Below are 25,217 nucleotides of genomic sequence, written 5' to 3'. Positions count from 1 at the left end.
CTACAGTTGTTCTGACATTGCAACAGAAAAACAAAACTCCTGTAAGAAAACAGGTTCAGATTTCAGAGACCTTGATCCAAAGGTTAATGGTTTGGATGTCATGTACATAAAAAAAATGAACACTGAATCTACATGATATGACAGCTGTTCTTATAATCATGTCCACACTCAAGTAGACATGTTGGTAATTTAAAAAACATCACTGAACTGACAGCACTCTCACCTGTATCAAAAGTGAAGTCAGAGAATGCTATAATCACTTAAGACAGAAATGTAGGTAGGGGGTCCATGAAACTGGTGCCACCTGACATACATAAGTAGAACGTCTTTTACAAAACTCTTTCAAAGTTCTGTCTAAGTGCTTTGATTGTGGAAATACTGATTGCACATCCACCTACTGGAAGAGAATGATGCTTTATTCAGCACCTGCCTAGTACTGACATCCACAAATACTGCAATTTAGAACATGCATAGAGAATAAATATGAAGATTTGGCGCAACAAAAAATAAAGGTCATAACCAAAATATCAGATCAAGATGAATGGGGAGAAGCACAGGACAGCTATTTATTGTGGTTACTTTGTTTTTTCAGCTGTTCAAAGGAATTGCCAGCTACCTACCATTAAACACTGAAAAAAAAATATACTGACCTCCATTAAAGAGTGCTCCCTTTCTTAGATCTATCTCTCAGGAATATTAATATTCCTTCAAGGCACTTCTAGCTATGAATATATATGAAATAACTAAAGAGATGTGATATCAAAATTATTATCTCTACATAGCTTGGATCTTTTAGGGAGGAGACATTTAAGACAGTCCAGTACTATAAATTTATCCAGTAATCTATGTTAGTTAAATTTTGTTACTTACTATTCACATACATATGCATCTTATATCAATGATATGGATATCTTACATAGTGCAAACATACCATTTTAGCTTAGCTGAAAAAAAAACAATAATTAAAATTAACAAATTAAAAATTAAAAAATATTTTTACATCACTTCCTTTTTAAAAAAGAATAGAAGTATTATTTAGGAACTGATTAATTTTTGCCTTTAAATTATAATAGCATTTTAAGGGTCTTCTACTAAATCTCTAACACATGAAGAACCACTTAGTCACAAAGTACAGATATGGAGAGTTACACAGGGGGATTTATATGACTTGACTACTAGAGCCATTAAAGGGATAACTTTACCTATCCATTTAAGTGTACCCATATGTATAGCTTCATGCTTTAAGGCAGATCAGCCTGTATCAGGCCATTTGCATGATGCTTTCAGTAAGTCTCAAGGACAAGACATAATATAATTTTCCAGAAGAGACGTAAAAATACTTATTTCAGTCATCAAATCCTGAGAGTATAATAAGCAAGAATAGACATTTATACCCACCTCTAAATTAATAGGGAAAAAAATAACATTCACCTCTTTGCATATGTTGTTTGCCTTTAATTGCTATCTGGCTGCAATTATGACAGCACGTAATGAAAATATATTGTCCTAAGTCTGAACTTTTCAGTACTAAGCAAGGACACTGCTTCCATATCCTGGAGACAGTCATCCAAGATACTCAGAGTTTTGTGTGTTTCAGAGCTCATTGTGTTTATTAACGACAAGAGTTTCCATCCAGTGGCCTTTACTCACAGCAGCTGGTGACCTTGAAATGTTTCAATTAAATTTTCCCCCATCGAAATAGAGAATGCTTTAGCAGATGGTAGTGATGTAATTATAAGAGTCAGACAATCGTATTTATTCATGACAGGATGGTAAAATCCCAATACAACATCATTACTAAGCTAAGACTCAGCTGTAATCATATTCGCTTACCTCCGGACTGCTTGTATCTTGCTCAGGACTAAAATGAGCAGTTAAGGTTTGACTGAAATTCATTCATTAACACCTGACTATTTTGGCCATATCTGGAAACCCTAACATACTCAGTGTTCATTTTCCTGGTCTACTTTTCAAGATGTAGTGTAAAAATTGACTTCAGAGAGAACTGTCTAGGCTATTATGTAAAACATAGAAAATATTCCTTCCTTTGGGCAAAAAGCGTTCTACAGAGTGCTAAATACTTTTAAAAGCAAAGCTAAATAGATTTCACCTCTTAGTCTAAGATGAATGTAGCTTTTAAGCTGCAAGTTATAGTTTGATTAAGAAATGAAACTTCCATCAAAGGAACATTTAGGACTTTCTGAATAGTCATTAAAACTTTTACTAGAAAAAATAAATATTTTTTAAGGGAAAAGAACATCAGAACTTTTTATTAAAATCTTCCAAGTATGGGGATAATACTGAATCAAATTCCCCACATTCTGTTAACGTTTTATTACATAACCCTTTATTGTAACCTTTTATTACTAGAAAACCTTTTATTTGTATAAAATAAAAGCTTTCATTTGTATAACCTTTTTTTACTAGAAAAACCCTACTGATTTAAAAATACCCATATTGTTTATGGTTCCTTTAAATAAGTAATATATAAAGTGGTACTTAATTCTCATTTCTCATAATGTACACTGAGCAAAAAAGGAAATTACACAGACAAATTTTCTCCTTTATTTTGACAGACAGTACTGTAACTGTATTGCCAGACAATCCATTAGCATATCTTCTTTAAAACTGCCAGCATGATATAAAATACCAACAGAATAAACAGAAAAGGTAGATTAAACTTACTCTACTTAGCCAAACTATTTTTGAGTGTTTCCTTATTTCTTTTTCTCCCTCATCCAGAGCCAGCCAGCTCTTTATATAAACTTTAACTGCAGTTAATGGGAAATAAGTTTTCAAACTTGCTAAAAATGTAACTATTTCTTAACATGCAAACATTAGCATGAAATACAGCCAAGCAAAGAGTCAATCTCCCAAAAGCTCTAAGAGTCTTTTAACCTAATGAAGACATACAGAATCAATACTTACTCTGTTTATTCAAATTCATTGAAAAATATCAAACAAACAAAACAAGACACTTTCAAGTTACATGTCCCATTTGCTCTGTGCCTTTTTGTTAACAAAAGTGAAAATCAGTCTGTGATCTCCAACTCTGTTTCTGGAAGTGGCTCCACTTCACATTTAGAGATAATAGCTTGACTTTATTAATATTTTTTTCACTGCATGAAAACTTAATACAAATTGCTTAGGTATTTGATGCTAAATACAGAACAAAAAATTTTTCAACCTTTAATGATTGTTAAAGAGGACATCAGGCTATTTGGAATCATGTCTTACATATTTTATATGCATATTGTATAACTAAACCCAGTATGGTCCTTCTGAAATGTTTTTAGATATAAAAATAATCTAAAGTTCTAGTGTGAGACAATCTGTAGAGAAGCTCCTTCATAACCAAAGTCTTTCTGGAAGACTGTATTTGACCTTGAAGTTTACAATGTAGGACTAGTCTAAAATTTAAACCATCCTTACAGTTTTTCTAATGTTTCTCTGCACATTTTATTATCCCAGACACAACAGCTGAAACAATAGACATAAATGTATCTGAGATCTGCCATAAATTTTCTAGGAAAGACCTGTCCCAAGACAAACTGCTGCTGCTCTTTGTTAGTGCTACAGATGCAGGACACAATCCAGAAAGACAGCGCTCACTCCTGTTAAGATCCCTCAGTGTGATTACTGCTCTGAGGGACAGGAATGTCTTTACCTGTCCTTTTACGTTCCGCATGCCTCGGCTGCTGCTTCTGTCCTCAGAACGCTGTTCACTACCCAGCAGCAGCTCCACTAGCTGCCCTCTACCTGTACCTCTACCTGTACCCACCAACACTTCAGCAGCTGCTCAGAACAGCAACTTTTTTGCTGCCTGCAGTTCTTGGTTTGTCTAGTCTTAAAGGCTGAAAAAAATGGATTTGCAAGCATAGTAACATTGATATCTCTGTTTCTGATGAATCGTTCACGCAACACTAGTGAAAAGCCTTGCCACACATTGCACAAGAAGGCATGGATGTGAAGTCTAATGTATAGCTGTTGTGATTCCTTTTTTCTTCTGTTTTGGTCAGAGTCCTTGAGTAATTTCCCGGTTATTTTTCATTCAATTTGACTTAATTCTTGTGAATTCTTACTTACACTTTTACACTGACCTAATAAAGAACACCTACAGGCAGGTGTTACGTGTTGAATTTATACAGCCATACATACAGTAAGCATTGTATTATGTCTCCTGCACAAATGCAGAAAAATGTATTTCCACCCTTCCCGCTCCCACCAGTGCTTTATTAGTCTTTGTGAAATGTAATTCTACTTTCATTTACTCTGATGAAAATCAAGATTTCTTTCATCAAGTCCTATAATATAAAATGTGCTTAGATTGGACTAAAAACAAGTTTCACAATTAATTAAATTAGAATTAAATTCAAGATCCCATTCTCTCACTAGTCTTGCATTAAAGTATTTAGACCTTCTTTCATAGATTTCACATTGTTTTCAGAAAAACATGGAACACATAGAGAAACCAGGTATAAAATAACCTTGTGTGTCAGTAATAATATCTATCTCCATTTCTACTGCACTTTTCATCTGAGGATCCTGAGGTACATTTTGAATATTCATTCAGACTCACAGTACTGCTGAGCTTCACTAGGTACACTGTACTCTGAGGCATAAGGAAGTAAATCACAAACCAAGGACACAGTTCTGATTTCCTTAGAATTATTAGCAAGTTTAATATACTATTAGTGTTGAGTATTGGAATACAGCTCAAGAATTCAGATTCTTTAAGCATGTGCCACCACTCCAAGCCAGATTCTGTTATACACTCAGAGGAGCTTCCCCTGGTTTCTACACCAGATGGTATTTTGCTCCCAGTTAATGGCAGATATTGTTTTGTGTAGAACAAATCTTGTGCTCTTCAGAGTGCTAGATTGGGACTGAATGTACACAAGGCACTGTTGCTCAAATAAAAAAAGCACAAACACCAACAAATCCATTCACTATATCTGAGATTTATGTAATCCACACCTGAATTAGTCTTGAGTATCAAAATCTAATTAAAAGACTCAATAATTAAATATGTTTTCCACCTTCCATGAGTAGGACTGGAATTCATTGTGGTGATAAAGTCAATAGGAATACATTCAATACACCTGAAAAATGTCAACTTTCAACTAGTATGTTCTGAGTACTTATCAGAGACTACTAGATACTCATTTTTTTCTTATTTCAGAACTATATTGAAGGAAGTGATTCTCCCCCCTACTCTGCTCTTGTGGAACCCCACCTGGAGTACTGTGTACAGTTCTGGTATCCCCAGCATAAGAATGACATGGAACTGTCAGGGCAAGTTCAGAGGAGGACAACAAGGTTGATAAGAGGACTGGAGCACATTCCCTGTGAAGACAGCCTGAAAGAGCTGTAGCTGTTCAGCCTGGAGAAAAGAAGGTTGCATGGAGATCTCAGAGCAACCTTCCAGCATGAGAAGGGACCTACAGGGAAGCCAGAGAGAGACCCTTCAAGAACTGTAGTGACAGGACAAAGAGGTACAAGGGTATATTCCAGGTGAGGCACTGGGACAGGTTGTCTGGGGAGGCCGTGGATGCCCAACCCTGCCAGTGTTCAAAGCCAGTTCAAAAGGGCCTTGAGCAACTCAATCTAGTGGGAGGTGCCCCTGCCCACGGCATAGGAGGTTGGGACTAGATGATCTTTAAGGTCCATTCCAGCCCCTTAACATTCTATGACTCTAGGATTCGAGATAGACAATTTATAGATTGTCTCAGTACAAAAGGATCTTAAAACAAGTGCAGTTTGTTTCATTTTTTTCTGGATGTATACTGTCCTGGATAGAAAGACCACCAAAATATGCTACTCTTTTCAAACTCAATACTGCTTTCAGATTACTGCTTTTCACTCTTGAAGAGGATAAAAGTTCTTTTTCTTTCTCTAGACAAAAATGCAAGTACCAAAAATACAATTATTTTATGTTGTGTGGTACACAAGAACAGAAAGTATCTTTACTCTTCAGATTTTTGAGCACCAAAGGGAAAAAATGTGTTTCCAAGAATGAGATTAACTGAAAGAAACCTACAATAGGAATAGTTTGGTCCACAATCTAAGCTGTTTCTAATTAGAAAGTAGGAAAACATACACTCTCACATTTTGTTCACCAAGGGAATATAGCCACATACAAATCACAGTCATATGAAATAAGGCTGTGTAAATATTTGTTGAATTTAATAATTACATTTAAACCTCTGTCTTGGACAAACCCTTGCTTTGTGACCCTAGAAGACAGCAAAAGGTTAGTAAATAAATCAGTAGTTATCCAGTATGAAACAGAAAATAGATCTATAAACACTTCTAGCAGGTTGATTTCAAATTCGGAGTTCAAACCATAAAACATTTAGGATTTGAAGGAACCTCTGCAGATTATCTAGTCAACTTATGCTAGTCAACACAGCTCAGTTGTGTCCATGTTACAGGAATATTAATAACCAACATATGAAAAATTTCCTTCTTTCCTCTTAGTAAACATGATTCTACCTTTTTTTTTTCCTACAGTAGCAAAATGTGTCTATTTATGCTCCAAAACATCACGTTGCTACATGAAAGTCAAAACAATTGTGCAGTTTGTCCAGAAACAGAATTTCAATAAAGCATGAAATCTTAATGGGACTTAATAATACTTATATATTATTAATAAGACTTAATAGAATGATAATTAGTTCCACTATGGTCAAAATCAGACACTCTACTATGTATTTTGTTGCTGAAAATTCATAGTAATTCCTAAAAAGTCAATAGATGCATGCCTAAGGCCTAAATTTCTTGTCTAAAGTCTCCAAAAGTGCATGAACATCCCTAAATTCCACAGAAATAAGGGAAGATATCTTAATATTTTAGAACATTAAAACTTTTTCCAGATCCTTTCTTCTGAAGCTTGCAGGGTACTAACATATATATGAGATCTATTTTTTTTTTACAAAGTTTTTGAGCTAATAAATTCTCAAGGCAAGATTAAGAAAAAACAGGAAAAAAAAAAAACAAAAATAAGGAAAGAAAGAGATTCACTCACGGTAGCCTGCTGCTTCTCTGCCTTCTCAGCTGCCTCATTAAGCTGCTTTTGAAAGGCTTCCTGGAGAGTTTTCATTTCCCTAGGTTATTGAAAACACAGAACACAAACTTCAACACAAGTGTCCACTAGGAAACACTTATTTAGATTAAAAACGGACCTTTAATTATTCAGAGTAGCAAACAGATGTATTTTGTCTATGAGTCTTGCAAATTAAATCATAATGATTCCATGAAGTATAGTGCCAATGCAAAACAAAAATTATCTATGATGCAAAGTGGCCACTGTTCATATCTGCTGAATGGCCTCCTGTGCAAAACATCTGCTAGTGCATAATTTCTAACAAAAATTACTGACACCAAATAAGTGAGGAAAGTAGGCAAGTGAAAATCCACTGACATCAAGACATACTATTATCAATAAGAACAAGTTTATATCTGCTTTAAAATAAACAAATAAATCATGCTCTGATAAAATTCAACCTCATATGGCACTTTCTAGAGACAAGCAACAAAAAATTCAGTAGAAGATTCTGGTATAAAAAGAAAAAAGAGCAGGATAATTGCTTGGATTGGGTTTATTTGAATCAAGTAAAAACCCTGTGCATTACTGATTTAGTCAGAGATTTTCTCTAAATTGTGAGAATTTTCTACTCACAGCACATGACACACTTTGGAGACGCAGCAAAATAGTAAAATGACATATTTCATAACAGCTGTAGAGCTTTTGGAGGATTGCTGCTTGCATGGATAAACTCTCAATGAAGACCAAGACAACTGGATTTACAGACAGTAACATATAATAATTTGGCCTTGTGAAAACTAAACTGAATGGACACCACATAATTTTAAAAGAACTTGCTACCTGTTGGATCTGTTTTATTTTTTTTAGCTGATAACCCCTACTACTTTCAGCAATTTCGGCAACACTGGTACAGAACAGATTTAATTGAAAAAGTGATTGAGCAGCATGAAAACAATATACCATCGGCACTAAAAATGCCATCATTTCACAGTGTTGATGATGCACAGATAGAATAAAACTGGAGGCATCACAGTGACCAAGTTTTACTTGGAACTTCAGAATTATTGAAGAATTTGCACAAATGGAATTTAAAAAAAAAATTATTTTAAAGTTAACAGAACATTCACTAACAAAAGCTGAAATTCTAGTACTCTAAACTTTACTGTATCATCCAGCACTGTAGAGTATAATCAAAGTCGTGCTCAGACCAAGTATGCAGCTCATGTTTGTTCAAAGAAAGATCATAACATTATTATTGGGATATATTTTGAATTTTGGCTTCAATGCAGTAGATTTTTAAGCATAATACTATGTTCACTTTTCTTCATTTACTGCAGGTAAAAGGTAGCTTGAGGACCCTGGAAAATAAACTGTGACCTTTCCCCAGTGAAATTCTATGAGGAAGATTCCCTGGCACATTTTTAATTCCTCTTTCATACGCTGAACTTTTTACCCCTCTCTGGAAATGAAATCTAGCAAGTCTGTAAACTTCTGGCAACAGTAGTAGCCCCAAAGCATTTCCTTGTAGTATACTGTAAAAACTTTTCATTTTCTGAATGATGGAGTGGGCTGCTCAGCAGCAGATTGCACTGATCCACTTTTTATTTCCCAGTTCTTTCTGGGAACTGCTCTTGTGCAGTACACTCAATGTCTGGATGCCTTAGAAGCAAAGTCAACATATATTTTAGGGCGGAACGTGAGAGACTGCAAGTGGTGATTTACAGAGGAGATTAGGAAGAATATTTGAAATATGTAATAAAACTTTCTTTCAGCAGACTCCATTTTCCCAGCTGCAACTAATATCTATTTACTAAACAGTCCATTAATACTTTTAATCAATTCATGTCTCAATTTCATAAAGGAAAGTTGCACAACAATCAAACCACCACAAAACTGCATTCATGTAAGATGAAGGATTTAGTCTGTGCAAAGGACAGCTGTGATGCTGAGATGTACACCTTCAGTCATAACCAAGCCACATAAGTATTTAAATAGGACAGTAGCTAAAGTCTTTCCTTTATAATTTAATATATTTGTCTGGAATACCTGAAAGATTGCTATGCATTACAGTAAAAATAAGAAATTCTACTGGTATTGTATTGCAGACCTTATATATTGGGTATTTAAGATATGAAGGTAATTTTCTCACAAGGTTTCTATGTAGCAATGCAATTTTATACATACTTTCATGTGTGCATCTACACTGAATGTAGATGTAAGATGGCCATGGAATTTAATTATTTCATTTTTAACAATGAAGGAAGTATGAACTTAATATTTTCTTACTAAACATTTTTCCTAGGGAGAAATATGAAGTATAGAGGCAGTCACTATATACTCTATTTTTCCAGCAAAAGTGGTCACTATATTAGTTATGCTTTCTTGTTAATAAAATTGTATTGATGTTGCTATTTGCTGGACTGAGTTTCAAAAATTAAGAGACACAGAATGATGAGGCTTACTCACAATGAAGCACTAGGGAAATTGAGACTAAGGACTAGGCTGGGAACTTGCATTCCCAGCCATGGGAACTAACATTTTAAGTACTCAATGAGTAATTTGAAATTAATACTTCTTTCTCTTTCTAACTCCATTCATCCCTAATATCCAGTGGAAGTATGCCTGTTTGCACATGGACTAGTGATTTTGAGTGTCTACACACATAAACATTTAAATTAAGAGGTTTGAATAAATGTCATCATCTCCAAACTCAGAGATTTAGACACTTCAGTAATTTAATTTTCTAAAAATACTGAATTTATTTTTTAATAAATACTTCATGATTAAATTTTCCTTTAAAATTCAATGTCTTTGTTTAGCAGATATCTCACATTTTATTACATTTTCCTATCATACGTCGAACATCAGCAAATCCATCATTTCTTTCAAAAAGAGTATTTCCTGTGTTTATTTTACTGTTACAGTTAGCAGATTCTGGAATACAGCAGTGTTTATCTATATAGTAAAAGGAAAGGTGGAATTTGCTAGTCTGACAGCTTTTAGTCAGGAAATGGAAAGAAAAAGAAGGAAGTGAAGGTCTTACCTTTGGTTTTGGCCCATTTCCAGAAGTTTCTGTACATCATTTTTGGTTGATGCTTCATCATCTTTTAAAGACTGATAGCAACAAAAAAAAAAAAAACTCTATTAAAGAGATCCTTTTTATTAATAATCTGTAAAAGTATTTAGCCCTTGTTCATAAAATGGTCCTGGTGAATTGCACACATTACCACTTAAGAAAATTGGAATAGTCTGATTTTTCTTTACTGTAGCTCAAACACTGTTAACTGTACACAGCTCTGTATTTTTCAAATACTAAATGAGAGATAAATACAACAATCAGATTTAGAAACAGACGAATGACTGAAAGCATTAGAATTTTATGACCAAGTAAGTGTGTATATGCAGAAGATAATACTACAGCTGTTTGCCTATATCAAGATCTCTGTAGTGCTGAGTCTAATTTTCACAGTGCAATTTTGCTGAATACGACCTTCAATTGTGCTACATTCTAAAATAAATTTGCTACAAGGAGAGTATATTTCTCTAAAAAGTAAGAAAAAGCCTACAGTAATGGTGATAAAGCACTCAAAAAAAAACCAAAAAAAAAACAAAAACAAAAACAAATTAAACCCAAATCCCAAACCAAAAACCCTAAAGGTTGATTAATTAAAACCAGGGAAGTCTGGAACATAAGAAAATATAACATAATACTATAATATAGCACAGTACTGATGCACACCACTGGTATTCTCCTGTGAACAGATAGAGTGCTTCTCCTTTTATTTTTTCCGGCTAGCTTACAAAGATGTATTGTCAGAAAAATAATTTCCTTTAAATCGGCATGAAATACAGAGACCAATTTCAACTGATAATGAGTCTAAATGTTTGCACCAGACCAACAGACTCTACTGGGAAAAGACAGGTGCTCCCTCAGCTGAATATCTGGACTTCAAACCCAGGGAAGCATTTTCAATTTAGTTTTCCCTCTGAGGAGCTGATTTGAGTTCAGAGTTTTTTTACTGCCCTTTCAGCCTAACCATGGCACCCAGATATGAAGAGAATGAATGGCACCATGGCACCCAGAATGAAGAGAAGTCTGAGCTCTCACTTCAGGCTCATCTAGCACAGATTGTCAGCCAAATTTGTAAGTCAATGCCCTGCAGTAAATCCAGTCAGACTGTGTAGATGGCATGTCAGAAAGGTAAACTGAGCAACTGAATTGAGTGTATGGAATTCAGCAGCAAAGATCCAACCTGCAACAGCAAAAGCCATCCTTTTCAGTAGCTGCCAGTACAAATTTGAGTCAAGGGGCCAGCTGGGAATATAACTGGGATAGTAGAAGATGACATATTTTACTTACGATTTTAAAATGAGTTAAGAAACTAAGTTAGCTAGCAAAGATCACGTACCTTAGTTGAAGAGTAACAAATATATTAAGATAGAGAAGCTAGAAGTGGCAAAGATAGATGACACAATTGTGAAGAAGCAGAGACTATAGAAATACCTTGCCTCGAGAATAATCAAACAGTTAAGAGAGGCTTGGACCGTGACCAGCAGGTCAAAAGGTCCTGCCAACTAGCTATAGGTAAAGAGCTCACCAGGAGGAAGACAACTTTCTTCCTCCCATACGACCACTCCCCTATTTCAAAATCCCACCAACCCAATTCAGCTGTAATGGATATTCAGCTGATTATAATACGAAGCGGGCAGGAAATGATAATGGATTATGCGTCCTTAGAAACTGCCTGGATATGCAAAATCTTTTCTGTATAAATAGAGGGCAACTGTATAAATAGTCTGCAACTCCCTGCACATGTATCTAGAAATGATTCCGCATGTGTCCAGCGCTGCAATAAAATATCCTTCTTTTCAACTTTAATTAGTTGAAGAGTCATCTGTCCGTGCTTCAAATGTGTGTCAGCTCCATTAATACTCTGTATTTCTTGTCCTTCCCTTCCTTTTTCTATGTTCTATTTTCATATTTTCTTTTTTTTTTATTGAGTTGATAAAGGCCCCAACACATTAGGATGAAATTTCCCATGAAACGATCAAGTTTATGTTTAATAGAAGATCAACAAAATAAACAAAATAATAATTATTCACATATTTAATGATTTTTTAAAAGAAACATATTTTTTGTAATTAAGACACCAATAAGAAAATGTTGAGATAAGTAAGTAATCTTACAGAAAATGAGACAGAATCTAACCTGGAGGTTTACTTTAATTCCCTGAAGTTCTTTAGAATTCTTTAACAGCTGATGAAGTATGTTGCTCCTCTCTTTAAAGACTTCTTTCAGTTGTCTTTCCAGTTCTTCATAGCCCTGACTAACACAAAGAATAAAAGCATGAGATAATTTCAAAACATCTGTCAATGCAACTGAAAACATATCTTAGTTCATCCAAATGTAATTAATTCCAACACCCTGTATAGATTTCAAGGGGACTATGTCCCCTTGCTCACCTATAGAACTTAATTTTTCCTAATATTGATGAATAGATGTTTTATACATTGAAATGATGTCCTGATTCTGCATGAGCAAATTACCAGATTGAAACACTGCAAATTAAGGACTGTCTGTGATGAAGAGGAGACATAAAGGGATGTATTTAGCATGAGTGAGAGTGTGAGATTTTTCTTACCTTAAAACATGTACCATACAAGAAACAAAGCAAAACTCTGTAAGTATGAAGTTTTGAGACATCAGTAAGAACAATTCATTATCTATTATAACTTGGTAAATGAAACACAGGACTCCTTTAACACAAACACCTTAGTATAAAGCATAGATTAATAAAAGTTAGGTGTTACCAGCTGGGCTGGATCACAACCGCTTTTGCAAAACAAGAAGCCTAGCCCCAGATGATAAGCAAATGGTAGATGCTATGCCTAATGCTAACTGCTCTTGGAGAAAACAAAAAACAAGTGGACTAAGATGATAAGGGAAAGGAACGTGTGCTAATGGGTTTGGCTAACTGCTTTTTCTGCAGGACAAGGGCTTAACCCGCATGTGCTAAGCAATACTGAAGAACGCTTACTAGCTGCTACTAGTCATTTTCATGACTAATAGAAGAGCTGTCACAAAGCACAGAAAAATGTAATAAAAGAATAGGAACAAAATTATTGCACAATGTCAGATGAAGTATAACTGATACAGCAATAAAGTGTGCAATAAGCATTAGCAAAACAGGTGTGATGAACGTATTAGATAAGAATAGTGTGCCATGTTTATAACCTAAGATAAGAAAACCACAAGTTATAGAAGACCCCAACCCCTCAAGACTGTAACTTTTAGATGAATAAACAAACAGGACAGATGCCAAACTTGTAAACAAATAAATAACCACTGTAAAATGAGCATGGCAGAGATGCACATGGAGGTGTGGTGTTAACCATGGTGCCTGTATAACTTAGGTCAAAGTTACAAGGTGCTTATACAACCAGAGTAATAGGACATCAATATAACCTGATATCAATATAACCTGAATCATAACTTTCTACACTTATATAACCTAAATCATAGCTTTTTTTACTTATCTAACTTGAATCATAGCTCTTTATACCAATATAACCTGATATAAACTTTCTATACAATGTAATGCTTAGTACATGGTTAACTATTTACTTAACGCTGAATCGACAAAAAAAAAAAAGAAATAAATCACACTAGCTGGATAGATTCAGAGATAGATAAGTATAGTACTAATGAGAAATTAGAAAATGTATAGCCAATTAGCCACAAAACAAAGAATTTAGGCCGGTTAGGACCAGACAGACCAAGGAACACCGTAAACTCCACATGCTCCGAAGACAAAGTTGAGAAGTTCACCTGCGAAGAAGATTTTTGGAAGCCTTCATCAAAGACCCCCGACGACCCCTGAGCTGAGGAGGCACAAGCGCAGTGCAAAAGAGCTGTCTAATAACCACGAGATCATTCTATGTAAATTAATTCTGGCCTGCATGTGACGATGTTACAGTGACACAGCGACACTCAGCAATGCTGTATAAATATACCCCAGCACTTGACAAAGGCGGGTGAGCTAGGTGGAGCTATCCCCCTTACCCACCAGCGCTGCAATAAGCAAATACCTGCTCTACAGACATCAGTCTCTGGGGATTTATTTCCAGCCTATCTTTTGGGCATCAATCCCCTGCATGCCACACGCTCCCACTGACCAGGCCAATAAAGCTTACAGATTCTTTGAATCATAAAGTTTAACTCATTCTGCAATTTCTTCTCACTTAAGTCTTACAGTATAAACTAGAACTGACAAATATGCTCAGTGGAATCAAACTTAGTTATGAATTAATGGATAAGTAAAAAAAATTCTATCCTTTTCAAAATGGAACTTTTACTTGGAATTAAACCATTTATTTTAAAGTTTTTATAAAATCCCCAATTAAATAAATCCAATTCATACTGCTTGAGGTTAAATGAAATGCAGATCCAGCTCTCATATTCCATTTCAGAAAAACAGGTAAACTTCACAATTAATGCTAATGCAACATACTTTTTAATTTAAAATTGCTGTTTTGATAAAGACCAAACAGTGAATTAAAACACCTTTTCCTTCTGCAACTTAATTTCTTTTTCTTTCATGCAGTACTTCGAGAATCTCAAATTTGCAGCACAAAAGTTGTATTTTACCTGGAGATTCAGGACCTTGAGGTTAAGCAGGGATCTTAACACTCATGGACTTTGAATACACACTTTAGCAGAGAAACTTAGGAAAGCAAATTAAACGTCCTATCTAGTATCAGTACTATCTACTTTAGCGAACGACAAACTCACAAAATATGACAGACTTATCAAAAAAGAAAATTATTCTGTATTAAATGATACTTTAAGTAACTAGAAGTGATGACAGTGACTTGACTTTCCTAATAAAATAACTAGATAACTGGATGTTATCAAAATATAAGTTCAAGGCCAGCTGAATGGAGTTTTGAGCATCCTGGCCTAGTGGAAGGTATCCCTAGACATGGCAGGGGATTGGAATTGAAATTCCCTTCTAATCCAAATCATTTTATGATCCTATGATCAAAAATAAGTTAGCTCTAATAGAGGTCATGCAGCAAAACTCACATGGGTTTACAGGAAATCTGTATGCCAAAATTATGGACCTTCCAAACTTAGCATTATTTACATTTATAGTTTCTTTTTTGGTTCAGTTTTTTTCTATCACATTGTATAAAAGAAAATATATTAATCAAAATTAGCTAGTGCTAGAATACATGATAAATATAAACATTCTCATCATTACCTGCAATATATATAAAACATTCTGTGTAATACAGGAACACCTACAGGCTTTTTTTGTTTCCAAGCAAGCTACATATGATTCTAAAGAAGGTATCACTGTAATAGAGCTGCCTTACCTTAACAGTAACATTATGTGTAGTCAGCCTGACACATTTCAGAGAATACCATCAGTTTAATTTCCCTATAAACAGAGGTCAAGGAGGAATTACCTTCTGCTAAAGTGATCAGGTAGTTTGAATAAGATCATCACTTCCACTCCTTTTTAAGTAATAGAAAAACTTGTGTTAGTCCTGATGGTCTCCTTTTGCTATTGATATGTTGGGCTTTAAAAAAAAAAAAAAAATTACATGCTGGTGGTAACACTGTGTTTTAGCAATCACTTTGAAGTACCACACTCTGTCCCCTAAACATGCTTCAGCATTTAATGGTCATCTGTCCATCCCAGGCTGCCCCATGGGTATTCAGTTGGCACATGTTTTGCTCTATTGCCTGATAATTAGCAATTTGTATAAACTAGGAGATTTCCAGAATTTAAAAATTTAATTATGCATGCACCTGTCTTTTCCTTCACATTATCTTCTATGACACACTGTGCAGAAAGGTGGAGACAAAAAGCCAACAACCAGTTTACCATGGGGAGTCACAAATCAAATCAAACCCTCATAACTGCTTGTAAGGACTTAAAGAGCGCAGCTCCCTGTCTCAAACACTGCCAAGAAGGAACTTGCCATAAGGAAAGTCACCGCAGCAGAAACTTCAGATAAGCACAGAAGTGAGGAATTCACAACAGGGAAGTTCTAATTCCAGGCCTGGCAGATGTGAGATCTGGTTAGCACATCCTGGTTAATGCATGCAGACAAAAATTCCCACTGCGGCAAACCGTGGGAAAGGAAGCCACTGTTTATAGACATATCACCCCAAGTTTTGGGACAGGTGTCACCTGCAACCACCAGTGACCATCAAAGCACCTCCATACTTATTTCTGGGGTCTTCCACCAGAGGACTCTGCATGATCCACAGTGCTAACACCTCCCCAGGGGAGGGGGCTGGGCATTCCCACCTGAACCTGAAAGCACCTTAAGCATACATTGAAATCTTTGTTTCATGGGCATTCCCCAACCCTGATCAAGACAGTGACCATCACTTTTAACAAGATATTGAAATTGCAACAATCAAGTTTCGTTACTGGATCCACAAGTAGTGATTCTTTTTCTCTCCGCTATTTACTCCAACACTTCCTTTTTTTTTTTTTTTCCTTAGACGTTTTCTTAAATGCTATCTTTGTGCTTGTGTATTGTTATATTACTACAGATAATTATAATAATGGTTACATACCTCCTTCCTGTTGCAATCAAATTGTTCTAATAGATATATATAAAACTGTCATTCAGTGCTCTTTCACTTAAGAACCTCAGTTACCCTGCTTTCAGGAATGGGTTGTAAAACTATTAGAAGAATTTTTTTTTTTATATAACAGGAATGAAGATACAAGACAGAACAATTGACACTTAGGTCTTGAAGGTTTTCTGTTCTGGGCAATATTATCTCTGATATCAAGCTCTGACTCTGCATTGCGTCCAAGAACAGTACCCATATATTTGTATATAGCGAAATTCAACTCTGCACCCATGTGATAACCCACAAACCCTCAGATCAGGCCATCTGTTTTGGTCACCTCAATTTCTACATTGAGAACCTGTGTTATTTAAATTAACAAAGTGCAATTCAAGTGAAAAAGGGTAAATTTGTAAATATAGTGATCTAATCATGAATCACTTACATTATTCAAGATCTCTCACATTCTCAACAAAACTGACTATATTTTCACTTTTAGACTTCCCAGAATCACTGAATTAATTACATTGGAAAAGACTTTCAAGATCATCGAGTCCAACCTACAACCTAACACCACCTCATCAACTAAACCATGGCACTAAGTGCCACATCCAGTCTTTTCTTAAACACCACTGGGGTGGTGACTCCACCACCTCCCTGGGCAGCCCATTCCAGTGCCTAATCAAACTTTCTGTGTCCAGCCTTTCTGTTTTTCTAATGTCCAGCCTAAACTTCCCTAGGCACAGCTTAAGACTGTGTCATCTCATCCTGCTGCTGGCTGTCTGGAGAAAGAGACCAACCCCCACCTGACTACAACCACCTTTCAAGGAGTTGTAGAGAGTGTTAAGGTCACCCCTGAGCCTCCTTTTCTCCAGCCTAAACAACCCCAGCTCCCTCAGCTACTTCTCAGAGGGCTTGTGTTCTAGACCCTTCACCAGCCTTGTTACCCTCCTCTGGACACATCTGAGCACCTCAATGTCCTTCCTGAGTTGGAGAAGGCAGGGAAGGGTGGATGGGGACAGAACGGGACACAGCACGCAAGGTGTGGCTTCACCAGTGCCAAGTACAGCACAAGAATGACCTCCCTGGTCCTGATGGCCACACTGTTCCTGATACAGGCCACAACTTCCTTAATATCAGCAGGATTCTCGGGATTGGGTTTAAGGAAAGCTCTATGGTCAATTGGTTTTCTTATTCTTCCCTTCCTGATTTCTAAATAACCAAATTTTACTCTCACATGTGTTTGATAAGCATTCTTAAGAAGGTTTCACACGTCAGTTTTCCACATCAGCATGCCAACAGTCTACAGCTGTGTTACTGTATGAAAAGCATATTGTATTTTCTGAAGCTAATGTTATATTAATAAAAATCAAATATTTTCACCACAGTATAGTAACATTTCTTTCATATTTTGAAACACAGCAGTTACAAATATACAAATACAGAAACTTTGTCCTGTATTTTACAAATACAGAAATTTTGTCCTAATGAATACAAGCACACTTGTCTGAATTTAACTAACAAGATGATTTGTTCAATTAAGAAAAACTGCAACATGTAAAGCAAATGAACCAGATGTTACAAGACTTTATCAGAATAGTTCCACTGAAGCTGAAGAAGATTTTAAGATGAAAGAACACCTGATCCATATGTAGGTACCTGTCAGAATGAAGCATATGGGTCTTTAAGAAGGATGGCATCATCCTTCACCACGTAGAAGAAAATAAGAGAAGTAACTTCGGCAGGAAAAGATTGAAATGTTAAATTCAACAGCATGTTGTGTGGATGTGGGTGGATGCTGGATTCTTCCAGCCCAAAAAATAATCTCTAAATTGAACAACTTCCTTATGCTGAACTTGGATGCCAGTTTATACTACAGGACAGTTCTGAAAGAAGCTGACTCAGTGTTTGTGATGTGTCACCACAACATCATCAAATTCCAGTGATTTTCTGAAAACTTTGAATCCTCAAATACTGTCAGGGTTCTCTTACACATTTTGAAATACATGTTGTATATAATGATTATATGTAACATATAATTAAATCCACTCCTAGGAAAGTATGAAACTATACACAGATCTGTTCCCTGAATATTAGGTTATATCAGTTAATACCATTCTGCAAGATATTGTCAGCATATTTTAGGCTTAAAATGAACATTTATCATTTGAGCACATTAAAGGATTTTTTTAAATGTTCATTATGAAACAGAACAATTTAGCAATACTCTGCTTGTTACAATCATCTGTAGTACTCTAATTGCAAGTTGTTTCACTACTACCATCAGCTTATTAATGTAGTAACAGTATAAATGTCAATATAATCAGTTTTCAAGGGAATTTTATTTCCCTATTGTTTTAAGATTAGTCAGCTCTTTTACTCTTCTACAGACAAAATTTAATAGATCTTAATAAACATTCCAACAGATTCTAATTCTCAGTATACAACAGAGGCAAATATCTAATAAGTAGAAAGACTTGCACCCCAGAGATCACTCCATCTTGTTACTTCCTTAACTATTATAAATTAACCTTTTGGTCTTCAAAATAAGAATTGAATTAATTTTTCAGACGGACTATGTCAGGACAAATGACTATTGATCTTGTTTTCCAGCAAGGTTTAAAAAGCCTGCCGTTGAAATAAAACTTCTATAAAGAATTAAATTATTTCTGGTGCATAGAAGTCCCTGACTGAAAAAACCCAGCCCTTGAAACAAGAGAAAAGTGGAAAAAAGTCTGTGGTTTAGGACAAATTAAAGTAGAATAATAAACAGTTTTACTTTTTTCCACTTTCACCCGCTGGTATTCATTTCTCATTGGAAAAAAAAAAAGGATCAAAGGATCACCAAAGCCCTACTCTTTAGAGGAAACACTCCTTCCAGAGCATTTTCTCCTGAAATTTGTCTCTAAACTGAGGCACTCCTTCAGCAATCATGCAACAGTTTATTTTTAAGCTCCTCTTTTTAAAAAACTTCTTCTGCTTAATTATAATTACTAGTTTAGGGCATTCTACAGTAAATGTTAATAAAATTAGGTAATTTGATAAGGGTGTAACAAATTGTAACAAATACTGCTTACAAAGTACCCTTGCAAAGTGCATGATCACATGGGTGTTTCTAAAGCAATCTTTTGAAGGTATTCTTGGTAGTAGAAGTGGGCACATAAATCTGGTTTATATTCAAGTGAAAAAATGATTAATCATAATTCTTAATCAACATATATGGCAGTTGAATATAAGAATATTAAAATATTAAAAATTGTACAATAATCAAATGAGATTGAAATAATTTGTAATAGAGCATTGCAATGCTGATTTTCCTAAGTATGAACATTTTAAATCTAGAAAATCTGTGAAATTTTTTATTAATCAAAACCCAAAATGATCAGGTTATCTAGATAAAGTATGCTACATATAATTACAACATATATCTATATCTATAGAGACAGATAGATAGATACAGTATTAAAATAGTATCCAACATGAGTTTTAAGTACTTCTACCTGATTTAATTCTGCATTGACTATTACACTTGGGGAAAGTCTTATAAGTATTAAGCTGATCAGCAGATATGCTTTTGCTGAAATCCAGGCTTTGTCAGATACAACTATTCTTCATACTCAAATGACACAATATATTTTGTACTTGGACATTACCTGAACACTGTGTTTCAGACGGGGGGTGAAGAGAGAGGGGGAACTGGGGACAGGGAACAGGGAGGAACTGGGGATTTAGGGGGAAATGAAGAAAATAATTAATTACCTGACTTTTATTAGTTGGTTGTTGAAGATGAGGTTCATGATCACCTGACCAATCCAGACATAAACAAATCTATGTGACCCAAGGAGATGCACTAGAGAGTCCTGAGAGAATTGGCTGATTTAGCTACTACACCACAGTCCATGATACTTGGAAAGTCATGGCAGTCAGGTTAAGTCCCAGGGTATTCAAAAAAAGGGAAACATTGTAACCATCTCTAAAAGGGATAGAAAGGAGGACCCCGGGAACTACTGACCTGTCCATCTCACCTCTGTGCTGGCAAGGTCATGGACCAGATCCTCTTAGAAGCTGAGCTGAGGCACATGAGGGACAGGGAAGGGATTTGGGACATCAAGCACCAGACCTGTGTGACCAACCCAGTGGCCTTCTGTGATGGGGTGACTACATCAGTGCACAAGAGAAGGGCTAGAGATGCCATTTATCTGGACTTTTGTAAAGCCTTTGACAGAGTACTCCACCACATTGGAGAGAGACTGGATTTGATGGGAGGACTGTTAGGTGGATAAGGAATTAGTTGGATGGATGTATCCAGAGAGTAGTGATACACTTTCTTACATGAAACCAAGAAAGGAATTGAACATTAGAGAAAAAGAGCCTTTGTACGTATAAGCATAAATATATCTAAACCTTCAATGAGCCAAAATATAAGGTATTTCCTTTTATATTTCTTTTTCCTGGGGACCAAAATGAAAACATTTAAAAATTTACAAACCCATGCTTTTCTAGTTATATACACTACTCATTATCATGGGAAGAACATTGTATTTTTTCAAAAATTTCAGAAAAGCAGAGGTGATGTAGATCCTTGATGATATACTTATACAATCCCAGTTGGGTGAATTTAGAAAAAAAATGTCTGCACATAAAAAATTATGCATTACTATGCATCTTAGAAATCAAAAGTGATACTTGTGATAAAAACCTTTGGATAGTCACAACTCAAACTCCTGCTTCACACATCCATTTATGCTGCAAGCAAAACCCAGCACAACTCCCCTCATGATTGTGCAGAAATGCCAGAGTTAGGAGACATGAACTGTACAGCATTACTAGGATCAAAACGAAGAATCCAGTTCTTATGGGCTTGCTCACGGCCCAACATGTCTTTCACCTGTATCTAATGTTCCCTGTTCTCGTTGCAAGACTTGATCAATATTTTCAAGAAGCATTCGTCATTTTTGTCTGAATTTATTTACAAAATGCAGTTCAATTAGTACAACTCATATTAAGATCAAATAACTGAAGCACAACAGTAGCAAAGAGGGGTGGAACACCTTGTCAGAGCTGCAGGACTGTTCTTCGGACAAAGATTATCTTTATTAGCATACAGTACACCCCTAACCATACACCAGGGTTTCAAAGTGTGAAAATAGGAAATGGAGTCGCAGCGCATTATTTACAGCAAAGAGGCAAACTCATCAATTATGTCAACAGTGTGGTTGACATTGACCGCCGTGGAAGGTACAGTAGGAGCTATACAACAATCTGTGTCTTTCTATTTGTATGAATACTTATGCATCAATAATTTATGTTCACTTAGTATTAAAACCGGTTGCTAATGACAAAAGTCAGGTTTTAAAGTCGAAGTTTGTTGAGCACCACACCATCCTAATAAAACTTTTCAATACTAGTCAAGATCTTCCATTCTCACCAGTAAAATCCCAGATAGTTCAGCACATTAAGGGTAATAAGTATTCTACATATTTTAATGGAATTTTACAGAAACAATGCTATATAAAAACAGTACATTTTTTCAGTAACATGCTGTCCAGTAAGAAAAATAAATAAACTGAATTTCATGTACACATCTTGCAGACATGAAAGGACAGAACTTTTTGAAATCTACTTGAATTAAATAGATCCAAATGTTTTCTAGTATAACACGCACTGTTTGTATTACAAAACCAGTGGCAAAGTCACCAAAAATTACATAGTCTTTACACAACTCTGTGATTGCTGCTTAACTTGCTAACTTTTGTTTTTTTAATAAATAAAAATTTGGAAGTCTTGTGCTTATCCTTCTATTGTGATGAACTTTCTGAACGTAAGAGGCAAAAACAGTAACAGTTTTAGAATTAGCTTTTTTCCTCACAGAGCTTCTAGACACAAAAAGAATGTGCCTTCCTATAGCAACTGTGCATTTGATGTTCTGAACGCAAAATATGACAGCATTTCCTTGTTTTCCTTACACAGCCAGTTAAATTAACACTTAGCTGTAGGATAATGCATGTAGGCAATGTAGGCATGTAGGCAACCCTTTTCTTAAAGGGTCAACTATTAATTTCTAATAATTTATAGCTGAACTAGTCTTGCTACTAAAACCATTCTCACTGTTATTATTGCTGTGTCTGCATGCACAAAGAGGCAGTAATGCAATACTGTGTCATGTTGCATCACTAGATGTTTTCCAAAGAAACCTGCTTCACTCAATAAATCGTCTTCTGAAGGCACACAGATTTTTACTGCAAGCTGGAAAAATATGAGAAAAGAGAGATTACAACATTTAATGATGAGGTATGAGCAATTTCAAAATTATTATAATTTGATCCGATCCATTAAATGGCCATAGCTGGAAGTAAAAAGTCTCAACAAATCTGTAAAACAGAAGGAGGAAGAGCTAAAACCCTCACATTCAATAGCCCAGTTATTAGTATGTAGGAGATGTGTGATAATATTTGCAGCTGCTTTAGTTCTAATCTCTGATAATAACGTAAACAACACAGCTTTAAAGCACTTAGAGGTAACACTGGAATTCTTGCTAATGTGGCTCACACTTCATGGAGAATTAAGCATTCATCATGGAAGGAGTAAAACTATCTCATCTCTCATGTGAATGGCTCTTTGAAAAAGAAAGAGCCATTTGCAATGTATTATCCTATTTGGTAAAAAAGTAAACCAGCTCTAAATAGATGGGCTCAATGGGTACCTCATCTCACCTTTTGAAGTAACTGATCAGCTTCTATTTCATATATTAAACTTCAAGCCTAGCACAAATCCACAGCCAGCACAACACAGAGAACACTTCAAAGATTCCGTAACATTGGAGAGGGCAAGGATGTCGTAGTCAATGAATCAGAACTAATTATCATTCTACCTTGCTACTTTTAACCTATATTAAAAAGTTTATGCTTAAAAATAGGAGATGTTTAATGCAGCTTATTATTTGTAAAACCCCTAACCCTAGAAAGGAGGAGGAGTTTCCTTTGAGGCTCCCAAGATTTTGTTTTGACACACTTTTTCATCGCATGTAGTAACACCAAGACTCCAATCTACCTTCAGGGTAAGAAAAACAAATGTCCCCCACTGGTAGATAAAAAATTGGGCTCAATCATTTTACTCTTTCTAGGCGAGTATGACTGGAAGAAAGGTCTATGACATCAACAGCCAGCTGGCAGCAGATCCTGGTACAGTATGTCTGAGGAAGGGAGGAAAAAAAAATCTTAGTCTAAAAATACATTAGTTAAAATAGTTAAAACCTGGTATGCAGGGCCCTGCTAAGAGTGCTTGAGAAACACGCGTAGTGTGATACTAATTCTTCCTCACAACCCTCCACAGGCATGCTCCTAGGGGAATGGTAGCTTTGGTATCCTGTGCTAGTTTTTTATTTCAGCCCTAAGGAAACACGACCCATTCTGTAAGATGGCACAGTTCCACTGAAGGCAACACATTTGACACCAAGTTTTTTGTTGAAGGCAAGTTACTTTTCAAATTATTTTCAAAATAGTTCACTTTTACTGCTTAGCTATAGAAGATTAAGGAAGAGAAAGGACACTTGGATTGGGACCAGTCAATTATTTTGTGTTTGCAGCCTAGTGTCTCTGTGTGTTTGCAAGTCTGAAGCGAGTTCTTCCTCAACTGCAGCTTTTTGATACATACTGTTCTTACATGGTAATTTGCAAAGATTTCTAATTATTTATCACTCATTAGCATAACAAACCTTTGGAAAGCAATCAAATATTGAAAAGTAATTTAAAAGAAAATTCAATAATTTTTTTGTCCATCTCTTCAACTCTTTTTAAAGAATTTTTTTTAGTCCCAAATTTTGAATGAACAGATGAGCTCAAAAGGCACTGTTCTGAATTCAGATGTACAAATTAGAAAGCAAATTTCTCTTTTTCATGATTTAACAGCTACAGAAGTCAATGTTTGCATTTCATCATCAGTAAGTCCCCATATCCTCTTCTTCCATTTCCTTTGTTGAGATGTGTAATTCACTATTAGATGTACATGAACAAAAGCTTTTTCCTATACAACCATCCTTCCAGATTTCTGCAACAGAGAGGAAGTTAGGGGCTGAACATAACTTCAGAAGCAATACCTTTACTGAAAAATCTGAAAAGCTGAAAGTTTGACCTGAACTTATTTTATAGGTTACTAGAGAATCTGGCTTAGAAAAAAATGCCAAAAGCAAACTGATTTTCATGCAGCACTTGGCCTTTGAAAATTCAAGTATATTTAGATGATTCAAGAGCACACTGAAGCAGAGTTGTTCTCAAATTAAATAATGAAAACATCTTCAGAAGTACTTAAGTTGACCAATGTTGATTATCATTCATGAATATGACATTTGGATATAAATAAAACACTTGAAGATTTCTGTTAATCAAATCAACAGGATATTCTACTTCTGCACATTCTGACTTCGCACAGAAGAATCTTGTTTCAAGCCCTTTGTCCTTCATTCATTTTCTTTTCTTAGAATATGCTGGCATTTTAAATTCAATATGATCACCTTCTGCCATTGTCTGGGAATTCTGCTTTCTGGTAATGCTGGTATTCTGCAGCATTCAATGG

At 35.5% G+C, this 25,217-nt stretch overlaps 1 protein-coding gene across 1 annotated transcript in view; it reads right to left on the bottom strand.

Annotated features, from left to right (window-relative positions):
- LUZP2 (leucine zipper protein 2) overlaps positions 1–25,217 on the bottom strand; it is a 109,966-nt gene that overhangs the window by 39,231 nt on the left and 45,518 nt on the right. The window contains 3 exon segments of the mRNA XM_068194647.1: positions 7,028–7,106; positions 10,092–10,162; positions 12,258–12,375. Coding sequence (XP_068050748.1) covers positions 7,028–7,106; positions 10,092–10,162; positions 12,258–12,375 — 268 coding nt within the window.

Source organism: Anomalospiza imberbis, chromosome 6 (assembly GCF_031753505.1).
Source record: "Anomalospiza imberbis isolate Cuckoo-Finch-1a 21T00152 chromosome 6, ASM3175350v1, whole genome shotgun sequence".
Lineage (NCBI taxonomy): Eukaryota > Metazoa > Chordata > Aves > Passeriformes > Viduidae > Anomalospiza > Anomalospiza imberbis.
Note: the sequence above shows the minus strand (reverse complement) of the source record. Positions and strands in the feature narration are given on the sequence as shown.